Here is a 27,774-nt window from a genome sequence, read left to right on the forward strand (position 1 = left end):
TGTTGTTTGCCTACTATTATCATAATATGTACATCATGTGTATGCCCTCTCAGTCACCCAAGGCGCTCCTAACCCCGTGTTTGTTTGACCTCCAGATGGAAAGTCAAAAGTTTTTGGCGGAGAACAGTGCAAGCGTGTACATAAAGAAAGTGGAGGCGCGGATAAACGAGGAGATCGAGCGCGTGCTGCACTGCCTGGACAAGACGACGGAAGAGCCCATTGTGAAGGTGGTGGAGCGGGAGCTCATCTCCAAGCACATGAAGACCATCGTGGAAATGGAGAACTCGGGCCTCGTCCACATGCTCAAGAACGGAAAGACAGAGGGTCAGTTTGCCACACTACTACTACTCCAGTCCCAGCTATACTTTGCGTCCCAAATGGCACCTTAATCCCTATGCAGTGAAATACCTTTGACAGGGCCGATAGGGCTCTGGTCAAAAGTAGTGCACTATATAGGGCATAGGGTGCCATTTGGGACACCAACCTTTGTTTCTTTTTCGTGAAAGGGATATTTTCCCCCGATGTTAAAGTTTGTCAGACATTTGCATACCTCTTAAGAGGTCTTTTGCAGAGCAGAATAATTTAGTAATGTACATTGTGTGAATGTGTATTGTTGTCGTGTGCATACTTGGCACCACCCGTGCCATTGTTTTGATATCGATGTCAGCAATTCAATATTTATTGTGAAAGATATTAGTGGGTGGTCTTTGGATACTAATGTGTTTGTACTGATGTGTGGGCCCGTGTGCGTGCGTGCGTGCATGTGTGAACACAGACCTGGCGTGTATGTATAAGCTCTTTAGCAGAGTGCCAAACGGACTGAAGACCATGTGTGAGTGCATGAGCTCCTACCTCCGCGAGCAGGGCAAGGCGCTGGTGTCAGAGGAGGGCGAGGGCAAAAACCCTGTGGATTACATCCAGGTAATTTACACCGGAAGTGACATCATTGGCACGGGGCCCACAAAAAATTGATCTCTGGCTACATTCCCATTCCTTCCCATTCTCCCAAAGCGTGCATTTCCATACTCCCTGGTCATGGATTTAACAATAGGGGAAACTCCAGTGAATGCTTATACCGATTCAATGCTTTTAAATCCACTGCAGGGATGCAATTTCTGTTGTTATACTCCATATTGCCACTAGATGGCAGATACACAAGAGCATGTAGTAAGTGCCATTGCTTTCCAATAATGTCACGTGTTCTTCCTTCCTCTGGTTTTTGTTCTCTGCAGGGTCTGTTGGATCTGAAGTCGCGTTTCGACCGCTTCCTTCTAGAGTCGTTCAACAACGACCGGCTCTTCAAGCAGACCATCGCAGGGGACTTTGAATACTTCCTCAACCTCAACTCGCGCTCCCCCGAGTACCTCTCCTTGTTCATCGACGACAAGCTGAAGAAAGGCGTAAAAGGAGTGAGTCGTTTTCTGATGTAATGGGGAGGAATGTTCCTCTCCTCAGGGCACACATGCTGCGTCCCTAATGACACCATATTCTCTATATAGTGCTCTACTTTTAACCAGAGCCCAATGGCATCATATTCACTACATAGTGCCCTACTTTTGATCAGGGCCCAATATAAGGAATAGGTGCCATTTGATTGTGACACATATTTGGTTGTGTTTCGGATTATTTTGTGCCAGTAGAAATTAATGGTAAATAATGTATTGTGTCATTTTGGAGTCACTTTTATTGTAAATAAGAATATAATATATTTCTAAACACTTCTACATTAATTTGGATGCTACCATGATTACAGATAATCCTGAATGAATCGTGAATAATGATGAGTGAGAAAGTTATACGCACAAATATGACAATACATTATTTCCCATTCATTTCTATTGGGCACAAAATAATCTGAAACAACCAAAAATAACAGAGAATGCATCCAACACATTTGTAGAGTCACACGCTTGATGTAGTCATTGCGTGCAATGAATATGGGACCGAATACTACACTTTTTACTACTTTAATACACAAGTAAATTTGTCCCAATACTTTTGGTCCCCTAAAATGTACAAAAAGTGATGTAATTTCTGAACGGTTCACCTGATATGGATGAAAATGACCTAAAATTAAAGCTGACGGACTCCACTTTAACCTCAGTCATTGTATCATTTCAAAGTACTGGAGTACAGAGCCAAAACAACAATAAAATGGTCACTGTCCCAAATACTTTTGGAGCTCACTGTATAAGGAGTTCAATATATTTGATTAAATCAGTGTTTCAAATGTAATCATTTAAAGTGTGTATGTGTGCTCGTGTAACGCTCGCTGTCCTCTCGTTCTGTGTGTGTAGTTGACGGAGCAGGAGGTGGAGTCGATCCTGGACAAGGCCATGGTGCTCTTCAGGTTCATGCAGGAGAAGGATGTGTTTGAGAGGTACTACAAACAGCACCTGGCCAGGAGGCTGCTCACCAACAAGAGCGTCTCGGACGACTCGGAGAAGAACATGATCTCTAAGCTCAAGGTGAGGAAACAGGAGGAGGAAGAGCAGTAGCTTCGTATCTTAAGATCTTCCATCCATTAACAGATTCATCAACTGTTTGTTTCAGATATACAGCGCATTCGGAAAGTATTCAGACCCCTTGACTTTTTCCACATGTTGTGACCTTAGTCTTATTCTAAAATGAATGTAAGTAATTTTTTCAAATTTATTACGAATAAAAAACTGAAATATCACATATACATAAGCATCCAGACCCTTTACTCAGTACTTTGTTGAAGCACCTTTGGCAGCGATTACATCCTCGAGTCTTATTGGGTATGATGCAACAAGCTTGGCACAACTGTATTTGGGGAGTTTCTCCCATTCTTCTCTGCAGATCCTCTCAAGCTCTGTCAGGTTGGATGGGGAGCGTCGCTGCATAGCTATTTTCAGGTCTCTCCAGAGATGTTGTCTCTGGCTGGGCCACTCAAGGACATTTAGAGACTTGTCCCGAAGCCACTCCTGCGTTGTCTTGGCTGTGTGCTTAGGGTCGTTGTCCTGTTAGAGGTGAACCTTCGCCCCAGTCTGAGGTTGGTGAAGGTTTTCATCAAGGATATCTCTGTATTTTGCTCTGTTTATCTTTCCCTCAATCCTGACTAGTCTCCCAGTCCTTGCCGCTGAAAGAAATCCCCACAGCATGATCCTGACTCCACCATGCTTCACCGTAGGAATGGTGCCAGGTTTCATCCAGACATGACGCTTGGCATTCAGGCCAAAGAGTTCGATCTTGGTTTCATCAGACAAGAGAATCTTGTTTCTCACGGTCTGAGTACTTTAGATGCCTTTTGGCAACTCCAAGCGGGCTGTCATATATATGCCTTTTACTAAGGAGTGGATTCTGTCTGGCCACTCTACCATAAAGGCCTGATTGCTGGAGTACTACAGAGATGGTTGTCAGTGACCATTGGGTTCTTGGTCACCTCCCTGACCAAGGCCCTTCTCCCCAGATTGCCTGGCGGCCAGCTCTAGGAAGAGTCTTGGTGGTTCCAAACTTCTTCCATTTTAAGAATGATGGAGGCCACTGTGTTCTTGGGAACCTTCAATGCTACATACATTTTTTTGGTAAACTTCCCCAGATCTGTGTCTCGACACAATCCTGTCTCGTAGCTCTACGGACAATTCCTTCGACCTCGTGGCTTGTTTTTTGCTCTGACATGCACTGTCAACTGTGAGACCTTATATAGACAGGTGGGTGTCGTTCAAAATCATGTCCAATCAATTGAATTTACCACAGGTGGTCTCCAATCAAGTTGTAGAAACATCTCAAGGATGATCAATGGAAACAGGATGCACCTGAGCTCAATTTCGAGTCTCATTGCAAAGGGTCTGAATACTTATGGAAATAAGGTATATGTTTTTTTTTAGATTTAATACATTTGCAACAATTTCTGAAAACCTGTTTTCACTTTGTCATTATGAGGTGTTGTGTGTAGATTGATGAGAAAATAAATGTTAGAATAAGGCTTTAACATAACAAAATGTGGAAAAAGTCAAGGGGTCTGAATACTTTCTGAATGCATTGTATTGTAGCACCTTCAATACCTAATAAGTACAACCTTAAGATTTGCAATATAAGTATATACCAGACCCGTGTGCAAATACTATTTCAAATACTTTGAGCATTTGCGTTAGCCTGCTTGTGGTGCCATGTGGGAGGGGTTTGCACTTTTGGTTATTTTCGATTTGGTTCAATTGCAAAGCTAAAATATTTTTAATTATTTTAAATTGTATTTTGATCCCAGTTCTGGTACATTACAAAATGTAATACATTTTTTACTTGAACTGCACCAGTGGTGGAAAAGTACCCAATTGTTATACTTGAGTAAAAGCAAAGATACTATTTTCTATTAAAAAGGTATGTCACTCAGTAAAATACTACTTGAGTAAAAGTCTAAAAGTATTTGGCTTTAAATATACTTAAGTATCAAAAGTAAAAGTACAAATAATTTCGAATTCCTTAGATTAAGCAAACCAGACGTTACCATTTTCTTGTTTTTTTTAAATTTATGGCTAGCCAGGGGCACACTCGGACATCATTCATAAACAAAGCATTTGTGTTTTGTGAGTCCGCCAGGTCAGAGGCAGTAGGGATGACCAGGGATAGCCTCTTGATAAGTGTGTGAATTGTACCATTTTTCGATGCTGCTAAGCAAGTACTTTTGGGGTTCAGGGAAAATGTATGGAGTAAAAAGTACATACTTTTTTTTAGGAATGTAAGTGAAGTAAAATTAAAAGTTGTCAAAAAATAAAAATATTAAAGTACAGATACCCCAAAAAACGACTTAAGTACTTTACACCTTTTGAACTGTACAAACTGTATGTTGAACTACAGCTCAGCTGAGTGAAGAGTCAGTGTGACAGAAATTATAGCACGAGTGAAGTGTTTAATAGATCTGTATCATCCCGTATATCTCTCTTTCTCTTCCTCTCGCTCTGGTTCACCTGGCCAGACGGAGTGTGGTTGCCAGTTCACCTCCAAACTGGAAGGCATGTTCCGAGACATGAGCATCTCAAACACAACCATGGACGAGTTCCGCCAACATCTACAGTCAACGGCGGTGAGACACAGAGACACCCACTCACAGAACCAGTCCAGTGTTGGTTCTGGGGAACATAGAGCTCGCCAGCTTGTAGTCCTAAAAAAATATAAATTAGTTACCTCTGGTTCGTTCAGCCATTCCTATGGGGAAAGAATAGGGTTTTGGGACAAAACATATAAGATCACCTAAGCCTGTGTTTACCACAGACCTTATTTTCAGCATTTATCAAAAACACCATTCATTTTCCCATAGGCTTTGTCCAAAGACGACACCATTACTATTGCTCTCTATTTAACCTTGCATTAGCTCTCTCAAAGCGAAGAGCACATCTTATGGAGCTTTTGATGGTCATTCTGACCATTGGGAACCTCAGTGAAAGACGTAGATCTAACTTCCATCCCCAGGTGTCGTTGGGTGGAGTCGATCTCACAGTGAGGGTTTTGACGACAGGTTACTGGCCAACGCAGTCCGCCACACCCAAATGTAATATCCCCCCTTCTCCTCGACATGCATTTGAAGTCTTTAGAAGGTTTGTCTATCTCCTCTTTGTCCTTCACTGTATCTCATTTACTTTGCATAGCGAGGCCATGTAATTCTCTGCTGGAGCTTGTGGAAGCGGGGCGCTGTCCATTGTCTGTGTTTATCTTTAACGGTGTAGTGTGTGACTGTCCTCTGATTTTGTGGCCATAGATTTTATCTGGCAAAACACAGCGGCAGGCAGCTCACGTTGCAGCATCACATGGGCTCTGCAGACCTCAATGCCACCTTCTACGGCCCAATCAAAAAGGTATGCAGGGGACAGCCTTTGACTGGCTGGCAGGTAGACAGACTGATGCACGCACGCACCACTAATGTCAACATCAGGCCTTGATAACAGCAGGTCTATTAAGGCTGTACTTGCCTTTGAATATGGGATGAACATTGATGTGTGGGGGGGGCTACAGTTAAAGTCATAAGTCTACATACACTTAGGTTGGAGTCATTAAAACAATTTTTTCAACCACTCCACAAATTTCTTGTTAACAAACTATAGTTTTGGCAAGTTGGTTAGGACATCTACTTTGTGCATGACACAAGTCATTTTTCCAACAATTGTTTACAGACAGATTATTTAACTTATAGTTGTATCACAATTCCAGTGGGTCAGAAGTTTACATGCACTAAGTTGACTGTGCCTTTTAAACAGCTTGGGAAATTCCAGAAAATTGTCATGGTTTTAGAAGCTTCTGATAGGCTAATTGACATCATTTGAGTCAATTGGAGGTGTACCTGTGGATGTATTTCAAGGCCCACCTTCAAACTCAGTGCCTCTTTGCTTGACATCATGGGAAAATCAAATGAAGTCAGCCAAGACCTCAGAATAAAAAGGAGACCTCCACAAGTCTGGTTCATCCTTGAGAGCAATTTCCAAACGCCTGAAGGTACCACGTTCATCTCTACAAACAATAGCATGCAAGTATAAACACCATGGGCCACGCAGCCGTCATACCGCTCAGGAAGGAGATGCGTTCTGTCTCCTAGAGATGAACTTACTTTGGTGCGAAAAGTGCAAATCAATCCCAGAACAACAACAAAGGACCTTGTCAAGATGCTGGAGGAAACGGGTACAAAAGTATCTATATCCACAGTAAAACGAGTCCTATATCGACATAACCTGAAAGGCCGCTCAGCACTGCTCCAAAACCGCCATAAAAAAAGCCAGACTACGGTTTGCAACTGCACATGGGGACAAAGATCGTACTTTTTGGAGAAATATCCTCTGGTCTGATGAAACAAAAATAGAACTGTTTAGCCATAATGACCATCATTATGTTTGGAGGAAAAAGGGGAATGCTTGCAAGCCGAAGAACAGCATCCCAACCGTGACGCATGGGGATGGCAGCATCATGTTGTGGGGGTGCTTTGCTGCAAAAGGGACTGGTGCACTTCACAAAATAGATGACATCATGAGGACGGAAAATTATGTGGATATATTGAAGCAACATCTCAAGACATCAGTCAGGAAGTTAAAGCTTGGTCGCAAATGGGTCTTCCAAATGGACAATGACCCCAAGCATACTTCCAAAGTTGTGGCAAAATGGCTTAAGGACAACAAAGTCAGGGTATTGGAGTGACCATCACCAACCCAGACCTCAATCCTACTGACAATTTGTGGGCAGACCTGAAAAAGCATGCGCGAGCAAGGAGGCCTACAAACCTGACTCAGTTACACCAGCTGTCGGGTGAATTTTGGCCCATTCCTCCTAACTTATTGCTGGAAGCTTGTGGAAGGCTACCGGAACCATTTGACCCAAGTTAAACAATTTAAAGGCAATGCTACCAAATACTAATTGAGTGTATGTTAACTTCTGACCCACTGGGAATGTGATGAAAGAAATAAAAGCTGAAATAATTCTGTACTATTATTCTGACGTTTCACATTCTTAAAATAAAGTGGTGATCCTAACTGACCTAAAACAGGGAATTTTTTACCAGAGTTAAATGTCAGGAATTGTGAAAAACTGAGTTTAAATGTATTTGGCAAAGGTGTATGTAAACTTCCGACTTCAACTGTATGTGTTTATATAAGCATGACATAGTCAGTGATTGAACAGAGGCTACATTGATTACTCCTGTGTGACTGAGTTACCTGAAGGCGGCCGGCCGGTGGTGACCTCTCTTCTCCTCTCCTCCCAGGAGGACGGCTTGGAGGTGGGGGTGGGCGGCGCCCAAGTAACAGGCTCCAACACCAGGAAGCACATACTGCAGGTGTCCACCTTCCAGATGACAATACTCATGCTCTTCAACAACCGGGAGAAGTCCATGTTTGAGGTACAGCCGCTACTTGAATGCGTAGCACATCACAGAATAAAGTCAAGTTTGTAAGAAGGGATGTATTTGGGCAAAGTGATGTCTTTATTATATGTGCAGGATGTTCATAGTTGTAGTCTGGCAATGTCTTTCCCTGAGGGAATAAATAAAGTTATATTGAACTGAAAAAGTTAGACCCTCGTGTTTCTCTAAAAAACGATGTATTCTTTGGTTTCAGTATAGTGCAGTCATGGATCAAAGGATCCCTCTGCCTCATCTCCATCTCTCCTCTTTGTCCCCATCTCTCGCTCTCTGCTGTGTAGGAGATCCAGCAGGAGACAGACATCCCGGAGAGGGAGCTAGTGCGAGCGCTGCAGTCGCTGGCCTGCGGGAAGCCCACCCAGCGGGTCCTCACCAAGGAGCCCAAGTCCAAGGAGATCGAGAACGGTCATGTGTTCACCGTCAACGACCAGTTCACCTCCAAGCTGCACCGCGTGAAGATCCAGACAGGTAGACAAACCCAGTTAGCCATACAGACCAGTCTTGTAGAACACAGATTTAAAGAGCTAGGGCCAAAATGGCACAAAAACAACCAGGATTTATTTTGTTTCAACATAGGTTTCTGAAGCATGGCGTTGAACTGTATGCATACCAACCTTCTAGGGTCATTCTAACCACAGAATTATAATGAGATTCTATTTATCTGATTCTACCTCTCAGATAGTTGTAGTGAAAACCCCACTGATCTCCACTCGTCTGGATAGCCCAACCAAAGATTTACCTGTGTAGCGTGAATTTATTTTTATTTCACTAGGCAAGTCGGTTAAGAACTAAGTCTTATTTACAATGTTGGCCTAACCCGGATGATGCTGGGCCAATTGTGCGCCGTCCTATGGCACTCCCAATCACGGCCGGATGTGATACAGCCAGGATACGAACCAGGGACGGTAGTGATGCCTCTTGTACTGAGATGCAGTGCCTTAGACCGCTGCGCCACTCGGGAGCCCAGTGATATAGTCCTGTGCATGTAGCTGTCATATGAGGTGCCCGGCTGAAACTGGTTTCCGTGTGTTGGTCGCTAGTCGCCGCTAAGCAAGGAGAGACGGACCCGGAGAGGAAGGAGACGCGGCAGAAAGTGGACGATGATAGGAAGCACGAGATCGAGGCGGCCATCGTCCGCATCATGAAGTCTAGAAAGAAGATGCAGCATAACGTGTTGGTAGCAGAGGTCAGTGGAATACAGTGTATGAACATTGAGGTGTTTCGGGGTACTTCTGTCTGTACCTCTCAGTATTTCATTTACGTCAGTAATTAGATGTAAGATCCGGGTCTGATTGTGTCTGTTTGTACCATCTCTCCAGGTCACCCAGCAATTGCGATCGCGATTCCTCCCCAGTCCTGTAGTCATCAAGAAGCGCATTGAAGGACTCATTGAGCGGGAATATTTGGCACGGACACCGGAGGATCGCAAAGTGTACACTTATGTAGCATAAAGGCGTGAATTCAATCAAACAATACTTTTTTGGGGGGGGGGGTCTTGTGTTGTGTATGACCTTGGAAGTTTGTCTGATACTGGGAAGCTTACCTTTCTTTCATTGGAAAAAAAAGACAAGGTTTTTTTAAATATATTTTAGCTAAATGGAGGGATTGGATATAGCTTTGTTACAGTTTCATGTTCCTTATGTGGCCTTGGGGAGAATTTGGGCGGAGAGTGGGAATGCATCAAGTGTACTGCATTCAAGCCCAATAAACAAAGGAAAAGAAAACTAGCATAAACAAAATAATACAAAAAATATACCAAGCTAATGTGGGTTGGCTACACAAAGACCAAGAAAATATTTGAAATTTCTCCCGTTTTAAATGTTGATGTAAATGTGTTTGTGTTTTTTCGTGGCACCATGCTGGTTGTACAGGTTGTCAGACACTATTGCCCCCCCCCCCCCCCCCCCCCCCCCCCCCCCTCTAGGACTTTAATCAAAGAGAAGAGGACATGGATGTTGTTGCTGGTTTGCAGAGAACAGGAGCAGTTGCTTGATAGCATGCTTTATCTTATGGAGTGCTCTATACAAGGTGTATGTTTTTTTTGTCTTTTTCAATGGGGCCTATTGTAAAATTGGATCGTCAGCCCAGAAAATATTTCTCTCCTTGGAATTGTAGGTTCTTCCCAATGCAGATCACAAAGGGAAGTTCTTTTTTTTTCTTATTGCATTTCAATTGGAACCAATTTATCACCATGTTTTAATGTGTATAAATTGTAAATAATTGTACTCACTAAAGTGGACTGTACAGGGCCTAGTTTTCATCATATTAAGTGTAGAAAAATAAATTGTACAACGAAGGGAATTTTGCCTCCTACCTGTTTCACAACTCTGCCTTGTGTATTCCTCTCTGAGAGCAGAGAAAGCCACACTAAAATTGTCTTTACTGTGAAATATCTGTTCCTCTGACCATAATTGAAGCCTAATGCATAGAGGGAACCACAGTCGAACTGTTACGCAGCCAAGAGGAATTCAAAATAACCATTTGTATTGCTTTCAAACAGTGGTAGCCAACTTTGAGTCTGCACTTGCTTTAGAACTGCAATGTTTCTTACTGAATCCCCTCAAGTAAATGTTATTTCTCAGTGTGCAATTAATTTGGTTGAGGCCACATGACATGGAATAAATGTGCATCTCACAAATACTACAGACAGCTGCTATGACAAGTTAATGTTGATTATTAGAAAATAAAAATGTATTAATGAGACATTTGTGGCCAATAGAAGATGCCAATTATAGTCTCCAATGTTCCAGAATGGCTACCACAGAACTAGAATCATTATATTTGCTATGTCTACAAACAAATCACATGCTAGAACACATTAAGAATGTGGCAATGTAACAAGGGCTAAAATGGGGCATAGGTGCCAGGGTTGTTAATGTTCTTTAACAGAAATGTGACAGATGATGGCCTCATTTTCTCAGGATTCCATTCTCATTTACATTACGGAAGTGGTATTACCTCCTTTGCCCCTCAAAGTCTAGTTAACCCGTCTGGACTATCCTTTGTCTGCTCATACGTGACGGTGAGACGACTGCCATCTGGCGCTATTCTGCATATTATTTTCCTCATTTAGAGTAGACTAAGCCCTTTCTCCCATTTTTCATTTCTCCTGGTCAACTCTGCACGTCTTTATTCATGTGCTGGTGAGTAGACACGACTTTTCTATTTATCCTTTTTTTGCAGCCTTCCTAAATGACATTCTACTCCCTGTATAAAATAGCTATGTCTAAAGGTACCAGTACAGCAGATGACGTCAGTGTCCCAGCTAGAACGATGCTCGTGAAAAAACAACAGACTTCGCTAACGGGCTGACTGAACGGTGCCAATTCTTGTCATCAGTCTAGAAGTTAGGGCCACTACAAAAATGTGCTTTTCTCCATAGGACTCGATTGAAGTCCGGTGGCATTATCGGACAATGCTACGAAGATCGATTCTATTCAACGGAACCGTTGATGAAAACGTGGATTCGGGAGCTGAGACTGCCGAGTAAGTTCCTTAAGCTAGTTAGCTAGCTAGCATTTGTTTGCGGTATCCAAGTACTGGCAAGATGTGAATCATTACCATTTCCCTTTGTGCAGTATAAGTTCCCCAACTAAATCTACTTCAGTGTTTTATATCAACGTTACAGGCGGTGTGATTGGCTAACGTTAGTAATTTAAAACGAGTCACATACAACTTAGTGGGTGGGAATCACTAGCTAGCTACAATAGCTAAAGATAGCTTGCCGAACGTTTTTGCATGCAACAACAGCCCAAACAGGCAATTGTAAATGGTCAACCTCTTTCTGGTCTAAATTAGTTAGGTAGCTACAGTTACACTTATGATTAATCTTATTATGTCAACTTACAAGTAAGATAACTTTAATGTGGTTTACTAACCTTAAATAGCTAGCAAAAAATGTACTGTTGGCTTGATTGTTAGTTACCAGCTAGGCTTCTCTAACTCACCACATAGCCGTTGTCATAGTGACGAAAGATGCATGTTTCCACGGCGAGTTGACACTGCTGGGCTAGGAACGCACAGAGAAGGAGCTGCCAGATGCGTCATAATAGTCAGCAAGTAAAGTCGCACTGGGAGCCACATTTGAAATTGAATACATTTAGCAGGGTGGAGAAAGTCGCATTAATACACTATGTAAATGTATTTTCGGGAGGGTTGTGGTCACCAGTCATGTAATACATTAAATATATACATCTGTCTGTGCCCAATAATGTTTGTACCATGTTTTATGCTGCTGCGGTGTTGTTTGCTACCATGTTGTCAAGTGTTGCTGCCATGCTATGTTGTCCTAGGTCTCTCTATTTCGTGTCGTCTCTCTTTTGTCTGTTTTGTCCTATATTTTTATTTAATGTTATTTAATCCCAGCCCCTATCCCCGCAGGAGGTCTTTTGGTAGGCCATCATTGTAAATTATAATTTGTTCTTAACTGACTTGCCTAGTTAAACACAGGTTAAATCATGGTTAAGGGCGGTGTACAAGCACTCCGCGTTGCATCGTGCATTAGAACAGCCCTTAGCCATGGTATATTGGCCATTTACCACAAACCCCTGAGGTGCCTTATTGCTATTATAAACTGGTTACCAATGTAATTAGAGTAGTAAAAATACATATTTTGTCATACCCCTGATATACCACGGCTGTCAGACAATCAGCATTCAGGGGTCGAACCACCCAGTTTATAATGTGAATTCACACCTCCTCGTTATTGCTTAAATATACAACAGGGTTTGGCAACTAGGTTTGACCTCCAGCCAATTTGTTCCTGGGCTTGTCGGCGGCCAGACTATAATTAGCCTATTAGCAAATAGGTTACTAGCTGCCCAATTCATTACACTACACATTTAACTTGGTTATTGGGCAAATCAATTCAATGACTCATTTCTTTCTGATTAGTGGTAAAATCACCAATGTCTATTAAGAGTACATATGTTAACCGTTAATCGGTTAGCTGCTGAAAATACATTTGACTGGTCATGCTTATCGGTCTATAGGACATTTGCATAATTTGTGGAATTAAATTGGTGCATGTGTATTTTCGTTAGTCGTCATTAGGGATGCACCGATATGACATTTTTGGCCGATATCCGATATTTTCCTTGCCAAAAAAACTATACAGCTATTACAATTTTCTGCGGCCTTTGAAGCATTCTAGTACAGTTAAATAGTTGTAATACACACACTGACCAAAACGTTATTTTGTTGGCATTTACGTTTGTCCCCATTACCAGTAAAACATAATCAAAACATTTCTTTCACTTACTTGCTGTGCTGTTTCGTTGTTCATTTGTTCAGTCTCAACCAGGATTTCATCATACATGTCAAGCAGTGAAGTTTCAGCTCTGTCTGTCCATGGCGCCTCTTCCTCGGTGCGCACTGTCACTGTGTCCGTTTCCATCTTGTCCAGCTGTGTCTAACGTTTCACGTAAACCCTATTTCTTGTCTGCATCGATGTAACGGTACTTGTACCTAGCATCGAGCATGGTGGCGACATAGTAAAGAGGCTCAGAGAGAATGCCACCAAATCGCTTGTTCACAGCCTCTTGTAGAGTACTTTTGCAAGTCTTAACCCCACGGTATGTGTCGGCAATTTTGCTGAGCAGGCGTTTCAATGCCATGACAGAGGGTATCACGTCTGCTGCAGACTTATTTCTCGAGTCAGTTGTTCGAATGGAGCTAGAAGTATTCATGTTTCAAACATGTTCTCAAATGCCATTGAAATGGCAGCAGCGGTATGAGAACCAGCCACCATCTTCAACATGCAATACGGCATTCCTCAGTACGAAATCCTCGTCGACCCACTGTGCTGCCAGACTCCTTATGTTCACGGGGCTGACATTGCTGGTCCAAATGTCAGTCGTGAAGCTAATAGCAGTGACACCCATAGCAAGTAGCTCATAGATGTGCGTTTCAACAATACTGTGTAACTCCGGTAGGGCAACATCTGAAAAATTGCACCTACTTAGTAGTGTGTACCGGTGCTCGACCAATCGGCGAAAGCCAACATCATCCACGACAGAGATCGGTTGATAGCCAATGAATTCCATTTCACCTTTTGAGTTGTCTCGCTGAAATTTTCTTATTCTTTCAAATGACTGCTCGACTTAACTTGTTTAGTTCTTGGAAGTGTGCGCTTGGTATTTTTCTGCTTTTGTTCTGTGTAGCGCTGTATTTTTCGTAGCGTCATTACATCATCTACCTATGGTATGCACGTCAGCTTTGACATCGGTTTTGCACATCAGCGCTAAACTAGACATCGGGCCGACGTTGGCATTTTTAGCTAATATCGTCCGATTCCGATATGCTTACCGATATATCGTGCATCACTAGTCATCATGCATATTATTTATCACAGCATACAGAGCCTAGTTTGGGGAGCGGAATAGCCTACCACCTGTCAGACAGCCCGAGAGTAGCTCCTCAAAAAGTCTGTAGGCTACTGGAGTGAAACCTACTTTTGTAAGACCAGTTATTGCGCAACAAATAACAATTCTAAATGCAATCACGTGTTAACTTGTGGCCACGATTTAAAAGGAACTATTTTTATTTCTCAATCTCAACTCGTAATTAAAGTACTATCAGCACGTCACCCACCACATTGCAGTGTGAGCTTGAGGCAGTATAATTGTTTGAAACCTGAATATTTTACTTTACTTCAAATTACCTTGCCTCAAAGTAGCCTTGCAAAAATCCATCTGTAGAAACATAGAGGCAATTATTTTATAAAGCCTTCCTCATTAACCAGCATTTCTCTCCTGTTCTATTTGTAGTGTTTTTGGTTTTATCACCTATAGAATAACTAATAACTGGACAGGAGAGAAGAGCTTCGTTGGGAAACTTTACTAATCCAAACCATGGTAGTACAACACAGGGGCATGTTCGAGGCAGCACGTTTTATCAACGTATCAAAATTAAGAGGTCACAGTATTAACCAATCAAGTAAGTGATAATCCTATCTAGGCAGATTACCATGTTAATAGATCAATCTATTACACTCGTTTACACCGTAACATCTCACATATACATTTTAAGCATTACCGCAATTGTAAACTAAGCCCCATTCATTTTAACAGAGATCAATAAATGTCAACAGGTTACATTTGTTTTTTCAGTCTTTGAACTGAACAGTCTTGTTTTTGTTACTTACAGGTCAAGTGTTTTCGGAACATTACAGATCCTTTCAGGATACCTACGTTCCTCAGGCTGCTTTGTGGGACTCCTTGAGCTTGCTGGAGTTGGTAAGTTTCCAGTGTTGGCTAGGCAACTTGACTTGGGCTGAGGTTGCTGTCCAGGAACGTCGGTGAGCGGTCAGAACTGTAGCTGTCAATGAGATATCAGTCAGAACTGGAGCTGTCTGTGGGATATCGGGGGATGTCCTCTGGGGTTGACAGTGCTTCGCAGTGCTAGCTGTGCCACTAGAGATCCTGGTTCGAGTCCAGGCTCTGTCGCAGCCGGCCGCTACCGGGAGACCCATGGGGCGGTGCACAATTGGACCAGCGTCGTCCGGGTTAGGGGAGGGTTTGGCCGGCAGGGATGTTCTTGTCCAATTGCGCTCTAGTGACTCGCAATGCACGCTGACCCTGTCGCCAGGTGTACGGTGTTTCCTCCGACACATTGGTGCGGCTGGCTTCCGGGTTAAGCGGGCGTTGTGTCAAGAAGCAGTGCGGCTTGGCTGGGTTATGTTTCGGGGGACACACAGCTCTCGACCTTCGCCTCTCCTGAGTCCGTACAGGAGTTTGGGGTCATTGTCCATTTGGAAGACCCATTTGCGACCAAGCTTTAACTTACTGACTGATGTCTTGAGATGTTGCTTCAATATATCCACATCATTTTCCTGCCTCATGATGCCATCTATTTTGAGAAGTGCACCAGTCCCTCCTGCAGCAAAGCACCCCCACAACATGATGCTGCCACCCTCGTGCTTCACGGTTGGGATGGTGTTCTTCGGCTTGCAAGCGTCTCCCTTTTTCCTCCAAACATAACGATGGTCATTATGACCAAACAGTTCTATTTTTGTTTCATCAGACCAGAGGATATTTCTCCAAAAAGTATGCTCCTTCTCCCCATGTGCAGTTGCAAACCGTAGTCTGGCTTTTTTATGGCGGTTTTGTAGCAGTGGTTTCTTCATTGCTGAGCGGCCTTTCAGGTTATGTCGATATAGGACTCGTTTTACTGTGGATATAGATGCTTTTGTACCTGTTTCCTCCAGCATCTTCACAAGGTCCTTTGTTGTTGTTCTGGGATTGATTTGCACTTTTCTCACCAAAGTACGTTCATCTCGAGGAGACAGAACGCATCTCCTTCCTGTGCGGTATGACGGCTGCGTGGTCCCATGGTGTTTATACTTGCGTACTATTGTTTGTACAGATGAACGTGGTACCTTCAGGCATTTGGAAATTGCTCTCAAGGATGAACCAGACTTGTGGAGGTCTTTTAGCTTGTCCTGCGTTGCATATAAATTCAATGCGGTGCCTGTTCATTTATCATCGAATCACAGCCTACTTCGCCAAACGGGTGATGATTTAACAAGCGCATTCGTGAAAAAAGTACTGTCGTTGCACCAATGTGTACATAACCATAAACATCAATGCCTTTCTTAAAATCAATACACAAGTATATATTTTTAAACCTGCATATTTAGTTAATATTGCCTGCTAACATTAATTTATTTTAACTAGGGAAATTGTGTCACTTCTCTTGCGTTCTGTGCAAGGAGAGTTAGGGTATACGCAGCAGTTTGGGCTGCCTGGCTCGTTGCGAACTGTGTGAAGACCATTTCTTCCTAACAAAGACCGTAATTAATTTGCCAGAATTGTACATAATTATGACATAACATTGAAGGTTGTGCAATGTAACAGCAATATTTAGACTTAGAGATGCCATCCGTTAGATAAAATACGGAACGGTTCCGTATTTCACTGAAAGAATAAACGTTTTGTTTCCGAAATGATAGTTTCCGGATTTGACCATATTAATGACCCAAGGCTCGTATTTCTGTGTGTTATTATAATTTAGTCTATGATTTGAAAGAGCAGTCTGACTGAGCGGTGGTAGGCAGCAGCAGGCTCGTAAGCATTCATTCAAACAGCACTTTCCTGCATTTGCCAGCAGCTCTTCGCTGTGCTTCAAGCATTGCGCTGTTTATGACTTCAAGCCTATCAACTCCCGAGATTAGGCTGGCAATACTAGAGTGCCTATAAGAACATCCAATAGTCAAAGGTATATAAAATACAAATGGTATAGAGAGAAATAGTCCTATAATAACTACAACCTAAAACTTCTTACCTGGGAATATTGAAGACTCATGTTAAAAGGAACCACCAGCTTTCATATGTTCTCATGTTCTGAGCAAGGAACTTAAACGTTAGCTTTTTTACATAGCAAATATTGCACTTTTACTTTCTTCTCCAATACTTTGTTTTTGCATTATTTAAACCAAATTGAACATGTTTCATTATTTATTTGATACTAATTTGATTTTATTAATGTATTATATTAAGTTAAAATAAGTGTTCATTCAGTATTTTTGTAATTGTCATTTTTGTGTGTGTGTGTGTATATGTGTAAATTTATCAACCCATGGAGGTCTGGATTTGGAGTCACACTCAAAATTAAAGTGGAAAACCACACTACAGGCTGATCCAACTTTGATGTAATGTCCTTAAAACAAGTCAAAATGAGGCTCAGTAGTGTGTGTGGCCTCCACGTGCCTGTATGACCTCCCTACAACGCCTGGGCATGCTCCTGATGAGGTGGCGGATGGTCTCCTGAGGGATCTCCTCCCAGACCTGGACTAAAGCATCCCCCAACTCCTGGACAGTCTGTGGTGCAACGTGGCGTTGGTGGATGGAGCGAGACATGATGTCCCAGATGTGCTCAATTGGATTCAGGTCTGGGGAACGGGCGGGCCAGTCCATAGCATCAATGCCTTCCTCTTGCAGGAACTGCTGACACACTCCAGCCACATGAGGTCTAGCATTGTCTTGCATTAGGAGGAACCCAGGGCCAACCGCACCAGCATATGGTCTCACAAGGGGTCTGAGGATCTCATCTCGGTACCTAATGGCAGTCAGGCTACCTCTGGCGAGCACATGGAGTGCTGTGCGGCCCCCAAAGAAATGCAACCCCACACCATGACTGACCCACCGCCAAACCGGTCATGCTGGAGGATGTTGCAGGCAGCAGAACGTTCTCCACGGCGTCTCCAGACTCTGTCACGTCTGTCACATGTGCTCAGTGTGAACCTGCTTTCATCTGTGAAGAGCACAGGGCGCCAGTGGCGAATTTGCCAATCTTGGTGTTCTCTGGCAAATGCCAAACGTCCTGCACGGTGTTGGGCTGTAAGCACAACCCCCACCTGTGGACGTCGGGCCCTCATACCACCCTCATGGAGTCTGTTTCTGACCGTTTGAGCAGACACATGCACATTTGTGGCCTGCTGGAGGTCATTTTGCAGGGCTCTGGCAGTGCTCCTCCTGATCCTCCTTGCACAAAGGCGGAGGTAGCGGTCCTGCTGCTGGGTTGTTGCCCTCCTACGGCCTCCTCCACGTCTCCTGATGTACTGGCCTGTCTCCTGGTAGCGCCTCCATGCTCTGGACACTACGCTGACAGACACAGCAAACCTTCTTGCCACAGCTCGCATTGATGTGCCATCCTGGATGAGCTGCACTACCTGAGCCACTTGTGTGGGTTGTAGACTCCGTCTCATGCTACCACTAGAGTGAAAGCACCGCCAGCATTCAAAAGTGACCAAAACATCAGCCAGGAAGCATAGGAACTGTGAAGTGGTCTGTGGTCACCACCTGCAGAACCACTCCTTTATTGGGGGTGTCTTGCTAATTGCCTATAATTTCCACCTGTTGTCTATTCCATTTGCACAACAGCATGTGAAATTTATTGTCAATCAGTGTTGCTTCCTAAGTGGACAGTTTGATTTCACAGAAGTGTGATTGACTTGGAGTTACATTGTGTTGTTTAAGTGTTCCCTTTATTTTTTTGAGCAGTGTATATATATATATATATATAAAACAATCAGCCGATTAATCGGTATCGGCTTTTTTTGGTCTTCCAAGTATCGGTTTTGAAAAATCATAACCGGCCGACCTCTAGTTTATACTTGCATACTATTGTTTGTACAGATGAACGTGGTACCTTCAGGCGTTGGGCAATTGCTCCCAAGGATGAACCAGACTTGTGGAGGGCTACAATGGTTTTTCTGAGGTCTTGGCTGATTTCTTTTGATTTCCCCATGATGTCAAGCAAAGAGGCACTAAGTTTGAAGGTAGGCCTTGAAATACATCCACAGGTACACCTCCAATAGGCTAATTGACGTCAATCAGAAGCTTCTAAAGCCATGACATCATTTTCTGGAATTTTCCAAGCTGTTTAAAGGCACAGTCAACTTAGTGTAAGTAAACTTCTGACCCACTGGAATTGTGATACAGTGTGAAATAATCTGTATGTAAAACAATTGTTGGAAAAATTACTTGTCATGCTCAAAGTAGATGTCCTAACCGACTTGCCAAAAAAATTCATTTGATTTTGATGATGATCGTATAATGGAAAAGGGGAAACTATTCAGATTTATGTTTATCCTACAAGAAGAAATCTTAGCATTTCTCACACATCACATAGGCCTAAACAAAACAGGAAACACAGCAGGAAACAAACAATAGGAACAGTCAGAACGATAACTTTCCTACCATCCCATGCCTGCCCATATGGGGAGTTGTTCATAATAGTGATAGACCCTGGGATGAAAATCCTCCCAAAGCGTGGAGTGCGCACCATTTAATTGTCTAATTTCTATGACCTGATGGGAGATCAAAGCAGTAGTGGAGTGGGTGGTCTGGGCTTGTAATTGTGGCGATCTTTGCGCTGTATAGCGCCTTTGTTCAGTAGTTGAGGGGGATCCAATCAGTTTAGATTCCGTGACAAAATGTAATAGTAGGCCTAAAGGCTACTCCAGTGACATGTAATAGCCTATACACGTTATTTTAATGCAAACGTTCTGAACATACACTGCGAAACTTGAAAGGACGTATTGTTCTCACTTCTCACAGTCAAGTGAAACGATACAATGTACCACTTGTGCACCAGTGGACTTTGAAAAGGAAACAACGGTATGTACAACATTGCTCCCAAACCGCATGATGTGAGATTTTTTTTCCTCTATATTAATTGTAATTACAAGTTGCACATCAAAATATTTCAGGTTATATGATTGTCTGCTCTGCCATTCCTCCCCATCACACCAGGGCTGCCAAAAATACAGGTTTACTATAAAATGTAAATGGGGAAGATAATGGAAAAATTTGAAAAAAATATATAAAATGGCTCCTGACTACCAAGAGATGTATATAGTGAGAAGAGCCCTTCCGAAAATACATTTTAAATCGTGTTTGAATGCAAAAAAAAAAAAATCCAGTGCGGCTTTACTTCCTGGCTATTATGACTCTTCTCTGTATGTTCCTAGCTGCCATGGTGCCTACATTTGATTTCAAGTATGAGGGGTAGCTGGCTGCTAGATCATTTACTACTGAACAGATTATGGTACAAAGGTATAGTTTTAGTGTGTGCTAAAACAATGGCTTATTGATTTGTTTTTCCATTGTGTTTTTGGAATTGTCTTTATAATTGTCTGCCACTCACTTATTTTCTAGATCTGATTGCAGTAAGATGACATCATCAAGCAGTAAGTATTATACAATTTATATTTCTTTCGCACATGCACGTTGTTGGTGTCTCTTCTGATACAGACAATATTCTGTTCAAACTGACTGTCTTATTCTGTAATGTCAGTGGAAGGGTTTTTCTTCAGTTTCATTGTGATCCTCATGTCTTGGTTACCTCCCTAACCCGGTTCCTCTGTGGCTGTGTTGTCAGGTGAGCTACTGGCCAGTCGGGTCCAGGAGCCCCTGATGATGAGCATGCACCTGCTGGCCAACCCTGGGGACTCGCTCCTGCTGCAGCACACCCTGGACCGCCTCCTCCGCTGGGTGTGCCCCAGCCTGCGCCTCTTCCACGTCTCCGAACGGGCCTGCCCCCTCCGCGACTACGCCCGCTCCCGCTTGTGCCCCGTGGCCGGGTACCCCTCCCTGGCTGTGACCGTCTTCCTCCATGAGGCCTACGGTGAGGAGCGCATCCTCCGGGTGCTGGACTTCCTGCAGCGCCCCCCCTGGCAGTACCACCACACGGAGAGCTGCGGTGGGAGGACCGGGGGCGTCCACATTACCTCCTCCACCTCCCCGGCCAATGCCCTGCTCCGGCCCTACCTCCTGCCCAGCCGAGACTTCTACAGCCTGGGCACGGGGATGCCTGTGTGGGGGGTGCGCCCGGTGCACTGCGGCGGGGAGATGCTGCGGGTGACGCTCTACAGCAGCTACGATAACTTTGACGACGCGGTGCGGCTTTATGAGACGGTGCTGCAGAGGCAGGTGGAGGAGCAGAAGACTGGGTTCTGTTGGTTTACGCTCTACACGGAACCGGGGCTGTGTCTGCAGCTGGCTCTCAAACAACTCTCCCCAGGGGTCAGGGTGGAGGCCTGCAACTCAGCTGTGCTGCAGTTCAGGGTGGAGGAGATGGGTCAGCTCGTGCCCCTGCTGCCCAATCCGTGCACGCCCATCAGCGCCACACGCTGGCAGACCGAAGACCTGGACGGGAACAAGATACTCTTCCAGGTATTTTAATTGACATGACACTATTTCCTACATTGCACGACAGTACTTTTATTCAGACTCCTGTGTGGATCTGTGGTCAGAGATAGTGCCAGTAATATATAGATGGAAATAAGCTACCGTGTATTTTATGATTTGCCTTTTGTCTTACCTTCGCCACACGGCGTCTTCTTGCTGCATTTCTTTCCCTACATTTAAATGATGAGAAGTGCAAAGCCCAGTTGCTTCTTGAGATGGAAATATATGTTTGGGTTTAGAGTTGTGGTAAATGTTTAGCTGCTATGTGAAACCTCTGTGGTTTCTGCCCCCTGAGGAGCTATCGGAAGCAATCCTCTATGGCTGTGAAAACACCAGAGGCGGCTGGTGGGAGGAGCTATGAGGACGGGCTGGAATGGTATCAAACAAATGGAAACAATGTGTTTGACTCCGTTTCATTGATAAAATTCCAGCCATTACAATAGAGCTCCTCCTATATTTCCCCCCACCAGCCTCCTATGGAAAACATGTAACACTGGAGGAAGTCCCTCTATGATGATCTTTTAGCTACAGTGAGACTACTGTTCTGCATTCAGGCTGATTGTCTTGTAAAACCATCAGGATAAACACTGGGCCAGTAGCAAAATAATGTAAATGCAGTCTGTGTGTGCAGCACAGAGATACAGCGAGATCCAAAAGTATTTGGGACAGTGACCAGTTTATTGTTGTTTTGCCTCTGTACTCCAGCACTTTGAAATGATACAATGACCAGGATATTTTCATCCATCTCGGATGAACCGTTTAGAAATTACAGAACTTTTTGAACATGGTTCCCCCATTTTTTTAGGAGACTTTTATGTGTACTAAATTAGTCAAAAGTGTAGTATTTGGTCCCATATTCAGAGTACGCAATGATTACATCAAGCTTGTGACTACAAATTTGTTGGATGCATTTGCTCTTGGTTTTGCTTGGGTTTCAGATTATTTTGTGGCCAATAAAACTTTTACAAAAGGAAGTAACAAACGAAGTTGCCAGAGGAACATAAACTGGGGATAAACGAAATAAAAGGTTGTGCTCAAACAACCCAGGCCTCTCTATCACCTGTCCCCTCCCTGGCCTAGACATAAATGACAAGGCTTAAATATCCTACCCTCAATATGGACCATACCATTATTAACCAATCGTCAATTAGCAGGTTCAAATGCAGGCATGAAATCATAATAAACTGATTCAGGCAATAATCAATATTAATAATCAAAACAAACAGCAAATGCATCCAACAAGTTTGTGGAGTCACAAGCTTGATGTAGTCATTGTGTGCTATGAATATGGGACCAAATACTAAACGTTTGACTACTTTAATACATATACGTGAATTTGTCCCAATACATTTGGTCCCTAAAATGGGGGGACGATGTACAAAAAGTGCTGTAATTTCTAAACGGTTCACCCGATATGAATGTAAATACCTTCAAATTTAAAGCTGACAATCTGCACTTTAACCTCATGGGTATTGTATAATTTCAAATCCAAAGTTCTGCGGTACAGAGCCTAAACAACAAAACGTGTCACAGTCCCAATACTTTTGGAGCTCCCTGTATATCACTGCACTGGTTTCCCCTACTCTATAAATGCACCCACTCCCACACAGAATGATGGCCTCCAGGCGTCCTCGGGTTTTATACAGTATCAAACACTCTCATTTGCCTTTCCTTCACGACATGTTGGCCAATAAATGGAAACACTCCAAGCCAAGGCTGGGTTCAGGAAGGCAAAGCATAAAATGGTTAACATTGAAACATAATTTCCCCATTGCAACCACTGCATAAATGCATATTAACTTTGAGAGGCATGAATCGTCCGAATGGGCTGGATACAAGCTAAGATTTTGGTTGTCAATCTTAAAGCTGCAATATGTACTTTTTTGGCCGACCCGACCAAAATGGGAGTTTAAAAATCTGTCATTCCCATTGAAAGCAAATCTAAGAAGCGGTAGATCTGTTCTATATGCACTATTTCTATTCTTCCCATGCTTAAGTTTTGTTTTTGCCTTTTACTTTCGGTTTTGTACACCAGCTAAAAATACAATATTTTTGGTTATGGAAAATATATTTCACAGCGGTATAGATAGTACAATGATTCTCTACACCCTACTTGCTTGTTTTGTCACAGAAACTGAAATTAGGCAAACTATTAGAATTTTATCAACCAGGAAATGGCGGGGCGATTTCTGCATAGTGCATCTTTAATTGGAACTTAGGTTTGTTTTTCCTGTCTCTGTGGGCTCCATAATTGTTGAACCGTCCATTCCTTTCACCTCAAGTCTTCCAGAGAAGGTTAAGACTGTCAATCTCTGTCCCCCAGGTGAAAGCCCCAGAGCAGCCTCAGCGACCCCTGACCTGTGCCTTCCCTCTGACCTGCCCCAGCGTCTCGCCCAGAGGGCTATTGAGGAGCGTCGTGTCCCCCCCGCCAGCAGCCCACACCCTGCAGCCCTGCGGCCAGATGACCCCAGTGACCCGTCCAGGGAACAGGCCGCGCACCGACCCAGGCCTAGATAGGCCTGTTTTACCCGGGGGTCTGCGGTGTGGGGGAGGGGGGGAAAGCATGGGCTCAGACAGCTGCTACAGCACCCCTCCAGGCAGCTCCTGCTACTCATCTCAGCGCAGCAGTCCCGCCACGCTATCCGTTAACCACCCCCACGAATCCTCCCCTCTCTCATGCTCCGCCTCCCCGGCGCGGCCCTCCCTGTCCATCTCCCATCTACTGCTGGAGGAGGAGGAAGAGCCGGAGACCAACGTGGACACGGGCGTCCCCGTGACAACGACCCCACGCTCGGACACAGACTTCACCATGGCGACCAGCTCGAGGGACACAGGCGCCTCGGTGACGCCGCGTTCCGAGAGACCAGCCGCTGTGGGGGCCTCTGCCCTGGAGAGCCTGGCAAGGGAGCTGAGTGCCTGTCTACCGGAAGCTCACACACCTCCACCCCACCACAGGACTTGGGTTGTGAGCAGCTCTGCCAAAGCTGCCAGTCCCGGGTGCAGGGAAGGGTCACCAGCCTGGGATAGCAGTGTTATCAACTGGGCATCGCCGGGTCAGAGCCACTCCAGGGGGCCTGTGGGGCCACAGACTCCTGCTAAGCCAGCAGCAAAGGCTCTGTCACCCACACACAGCACAGACCCAATAGATGAGTTCTTCATCTGACTCCTTTCTGCAGTGTAGCAGGCAGGCAGTTGTAGGACATTTGTCACTATCTAACATAATGTAACTTGATGTTCCCTCCAGAGGGAGACTGGGAAGCTCATTGAAACCATGGAGACACAAAGGACCTAACTTCCTGGTGCTCAGACCGTCATGCCAGTCTAGGTTTGTGTCCAAAATGTCACCCTATCCCTTATGTAGTGCTGGTGGGCTCTAGTCAGAAGTAGTGCGCAATAGGGAATAGGGTGCCCTTTTGGATGCAAACTAGCTAGGCTAGGACGGGTAAAGCCTATAGTAAATGAAACAATGTTACGCCCAGGGATTTCAGATACACAATTATTGTATAACTAACTCGGCTACTATGCATTTTATTACCAATGGAAATGGATACAAAAATGTGCCGCGAGTGGGTAGATACATTTGTGTGGTTGGTTAGTTCATGTGGCTGTCTGTGAAAGCTGATCTGTGTGGTAGACCTTACCCCAAGAATGCACTGTCTATTAGGTCTGACTCCTGGGTCAGAGGTTAGTATTGTACAGTATCATTATCCTATTTTTCTAGAATTAACACATTGTATTTCAACAATGACTGTTGTATCTTCTAAAACTATACTAAACCATTGGTTGTATTGAGTAGACCTTGCCAAACCACCGTGTTGAAAGGACACATTTTGATAAGACATTAAATGCTGATAATTCATTTATTTTCTGGGGAAACTTTTTCGAAAAGCTGTTTGTTTCAAGGACTGTGGATTGGGCTACATATTTTTGTAATCTGTGTTTTCAAAGATGGATTGAAGACGAGGATACAACGAAAGACTAGAGAGCTAAGAGATACGGCTTGTCTGAGATGATACTCTGTTAATAATGTGTAAAGTGCTGGCTGACATTACCACGGGGTCTTGCAAGGCTGTCTATAAGCTAGGGCTAGATAATGTTTACCAAACTGATCGTCTCGAGGCTGATTTCTTCGACCAATTAGCCTAAACTTGGACTCAAAAGCGCTTTCAATGGAAAATCTCCAATAAGAGTGCTTTTTAGTCCAGAACTATGCGTAATCTGTGTCTGGAAAACAATCCCTTAATAATTTAATGAATTTTAAGACGTGAGTTGTGAAATAGGAATGGTTGTTGTTTAATCGTGTTCCTAAAAACAATTATGAACCAGCATTATGCATCACTAAATTATTGACTATTCTGACTAATTTGGGAATATACTGTCATTTGTTACAGATTGTTTTTAACACATTATGATGATGAGTGTAACTCTAATACCTTTGCATTGGGTGTCATCTATTGAGCCCTGTTTATACCTGGTGCTAGCATCGGTACGGATCTTGTCCACATTCTGATTGTGCCCACATTTTTAGACAGGTGTAGACTATTAAAATAACTGATTGTGATCAGATCTTCCTGACCACCTTCGGAGGTAGTCGGGGACAAATTGATTGGTTGGATAAAAGCACAGTGGGCAGAGTTTGGTAATGAGGATGTTAGTGTTGATCGGGGTGGGCGGTGTTTGCAGTGGGTGAAAAGTGATTGCATCTGTTTTGAAACCGGGCTGTCCGACCAGTGATGATGGGCCGGGTGCCCCATTCAAAGCCGATGTTGAAGTTGGCTCAGAACAAAGTGATGTAGGCCTATGTCAAGCACGTGGAGTAATGACTTAGGGCTGGATTCAATCTGTATCGCAGAAGTATTGCGGAATATCCAGGTTATAGCTCAATTTAAAGGCGATATTCCTGCGTTCGCGGAGACTGCATTCACGTTAAATGCAGCATGTTTTCGGCTCAATCGGAACTTGCCTTTACATTTTAACGCTGATCTTCCGCGATACAGATTTTATCCACCCCTTAGGAGTTTTTACTTGCGAAAGTGTTGTTCGCTCTTGATAAATCCCAATGCAACTTTATATACTGATATAGGAAATAACTAACTCACTGACTTTTTTTTTAAAGTGTTATGATGCCCTCCCCTTTACTGGCACAGAAGGTCACAGGTTCTAATCTTGCCGATGCCCTTTCTCAAAAAAAGGTATATTTATTGGACACTTAAACTAGGAATATTCTTGGTTTAGTATCAGCAATGCTGACGGATAAGTATATATTTGGATTAGGTCAGTGTCAGTAGACAAAATGTCTTGTACAGTACTCTACATTTTATAAGTCTGCAATAAAATAATTTAACCACTGGGAGGCGGCAGTGTTCCAAAGAAGCTATCACACACGTTTTTACTTTTTATCTCAAAAAAGTGAATTACACATTCAGTTGGTTCTGTTGAATATCTTAAATGTACAAGTGCAATACCAAAGCATAAACATTCTTAAGAAATATTTTAAGAAGACAAAGCTTAAACGTACAGTGCAATTTGGAAAGTGTTCAGACCCCTGGACTTTTTCCACATTTTGTTACGTTATTATTCTACAATGGATTAAATTGTTTTCCCTCGTCAATCTACACACAATACCCCCATAATGACGAAGCCTTCCAGAAGGACAACCATCTGCAGCACTCTACCAATCAGGCCTTTATGGTAGAGAGGCCAGACGGAAGCCACTCCTCAGTAAAAGGCACATGAGTTTGCCAAAAGGCACCTAAAGGACTGATGAAACCAAGATTGAGCTCTGGCCTGAATGCCAAGCGTCACGTCTGGAGAAAACCGGGCACCATCCCTACGGTGAAGCATGGGGATGTTTTTCAGCGGCAGTGACTGGGAGACTAGTCAGATACAAGGGAAAGATGAACGGAGCAAGTTACAGAGAGATCCTTGATGATGAAAATCTGCTCCAGAGTGCTCAGGACCTCAAACATGGGGTTCACCTTCCAACAGAACAATGACCTTAAGCACACAGCCAAGACAACGCAGGAGTGGCTTCAGGACAAGTCTTTGAATGTCCTTGAGTGGCCCAGCCATAGCCCGAACTTGAACCTGATCTAACATCTCTGGAGAGACCTGAAAATAGCTGTGCAGCGACGCTGTCCATCCAACCTGACTGCGCTTTAGAGGATTTGCAGTCGAAGAATGGGAGGAACTCCCCAAATACAGGTGTGCCAAGCGTGTAGCCTC

The 27,774-nt window shown here is 43.7% G+C and overlaps 2 protein-coding genes across 2 annotated transcripts in view; both read left to right on the forward strand.

The window, feature by feature from the left end:
• Positions 1-10,248, forward strand: part of LOC120028634 (cullin-3) — a 32,132-nt gene extending 21,884 nt beyond the window's left edge. The window contains exons 6-16 of the mRNA XM_038973846.1: positions 96-324; positions 776-921; positions 1,233-1,409; positions 2,298-2,468; positions 4,937-5,044; positions 5,431-5,555; positions 5,717-5,813; positions 7,703-7,837; positions 8,140-8,326; positions 8,899-9,044; positions 9,178-10,248. Of these exons, the coding sequence (XP_038829774.1) occupies positions 96-324; positions 776-921; positions 1,233-1,409; positions 2,298-2,468; positions 4,937-5,044; positions 5,431-5,555; positions 5,717-5,813; positions 7,703-7,837; positions 8,140-8,326; positions 8,899-9,044; positions 9,178-9,309 (1,653 nt within the window). The 3' untranslated portion in view covers positions 9,310-10,248. The remainder of the gene's footprint in view (positions 1-95; positions 325-775; positions 922-1,232; positions 1,410-2,297; positions 2,469-4,936; positions 5,045-5,430; positions 5,556-5,716; positions 5,814-7,702; positions 7,838-8,139; positions 8,327-8,898; positions 9,045-9,177) is intronic.
• Positions 10,249-11,045: 797 nt separating this feature from the next.
• LOC120029053 (protein FAM124B-like) lies at positions 11,046-26,902 on the forward strand. Its single transcript, XM_038974346.1, has 4 exons — positions 11,046-11,344; positions 20,518-20,549; positions 20,741-21,534; positions 23,873-26,902. Exons 1-4 carry the CDS (start codon positions 11,274-11,276, stop codon positions 24,710-24,712), a joined length of 1,737 nt encoding a protein of 578 aa, XP_038830274.1. The 5' UTR covers positions 11,046-11,273; the 3' UTR covers positions 24,713-26,902.
• Positions 26,903-27,774: the final 872 nt, after the last annotated feature.

Source organism: Salvelinus namaycush, chromosome 34 (assembly GCF_016432855.1).
Source record: "Salvelinus namaycush isolate Seneca chromosome 34, SaNama_1.0, whole genome shotgun sequence".
Taxonomy (NCBI): domain Eukaryota; kingdom Metazoa; phylum Chordata; class Actinopteri; order Salmoniformes; family Salmonidae; genus Salvelinus; species Salvelinus namaycush.

Coding starts and splice junctions, on each gene's coding strand:
- LOC120029053 (XM_038974346.1), top strand. CDS start 11,274: ATGCTACGAAGATCGATTCTATTCAACGGAACCGTTGATGAAAACGTG. Junction 11,345..20,517: donor TCGGGAGCTGAGACTGCCGA/GTAAGTTCCTTA, acceptor CTTATTTTCTAG/ATCTGATTGCAGTAAGATGA. Junction 20,550..20,740: donor TAAGATGACATCATCAAGCA/GTAAGTATTATA, acceptor CTGTGTTGTCAG/GTGAGCTACTGGCCAGTCGG.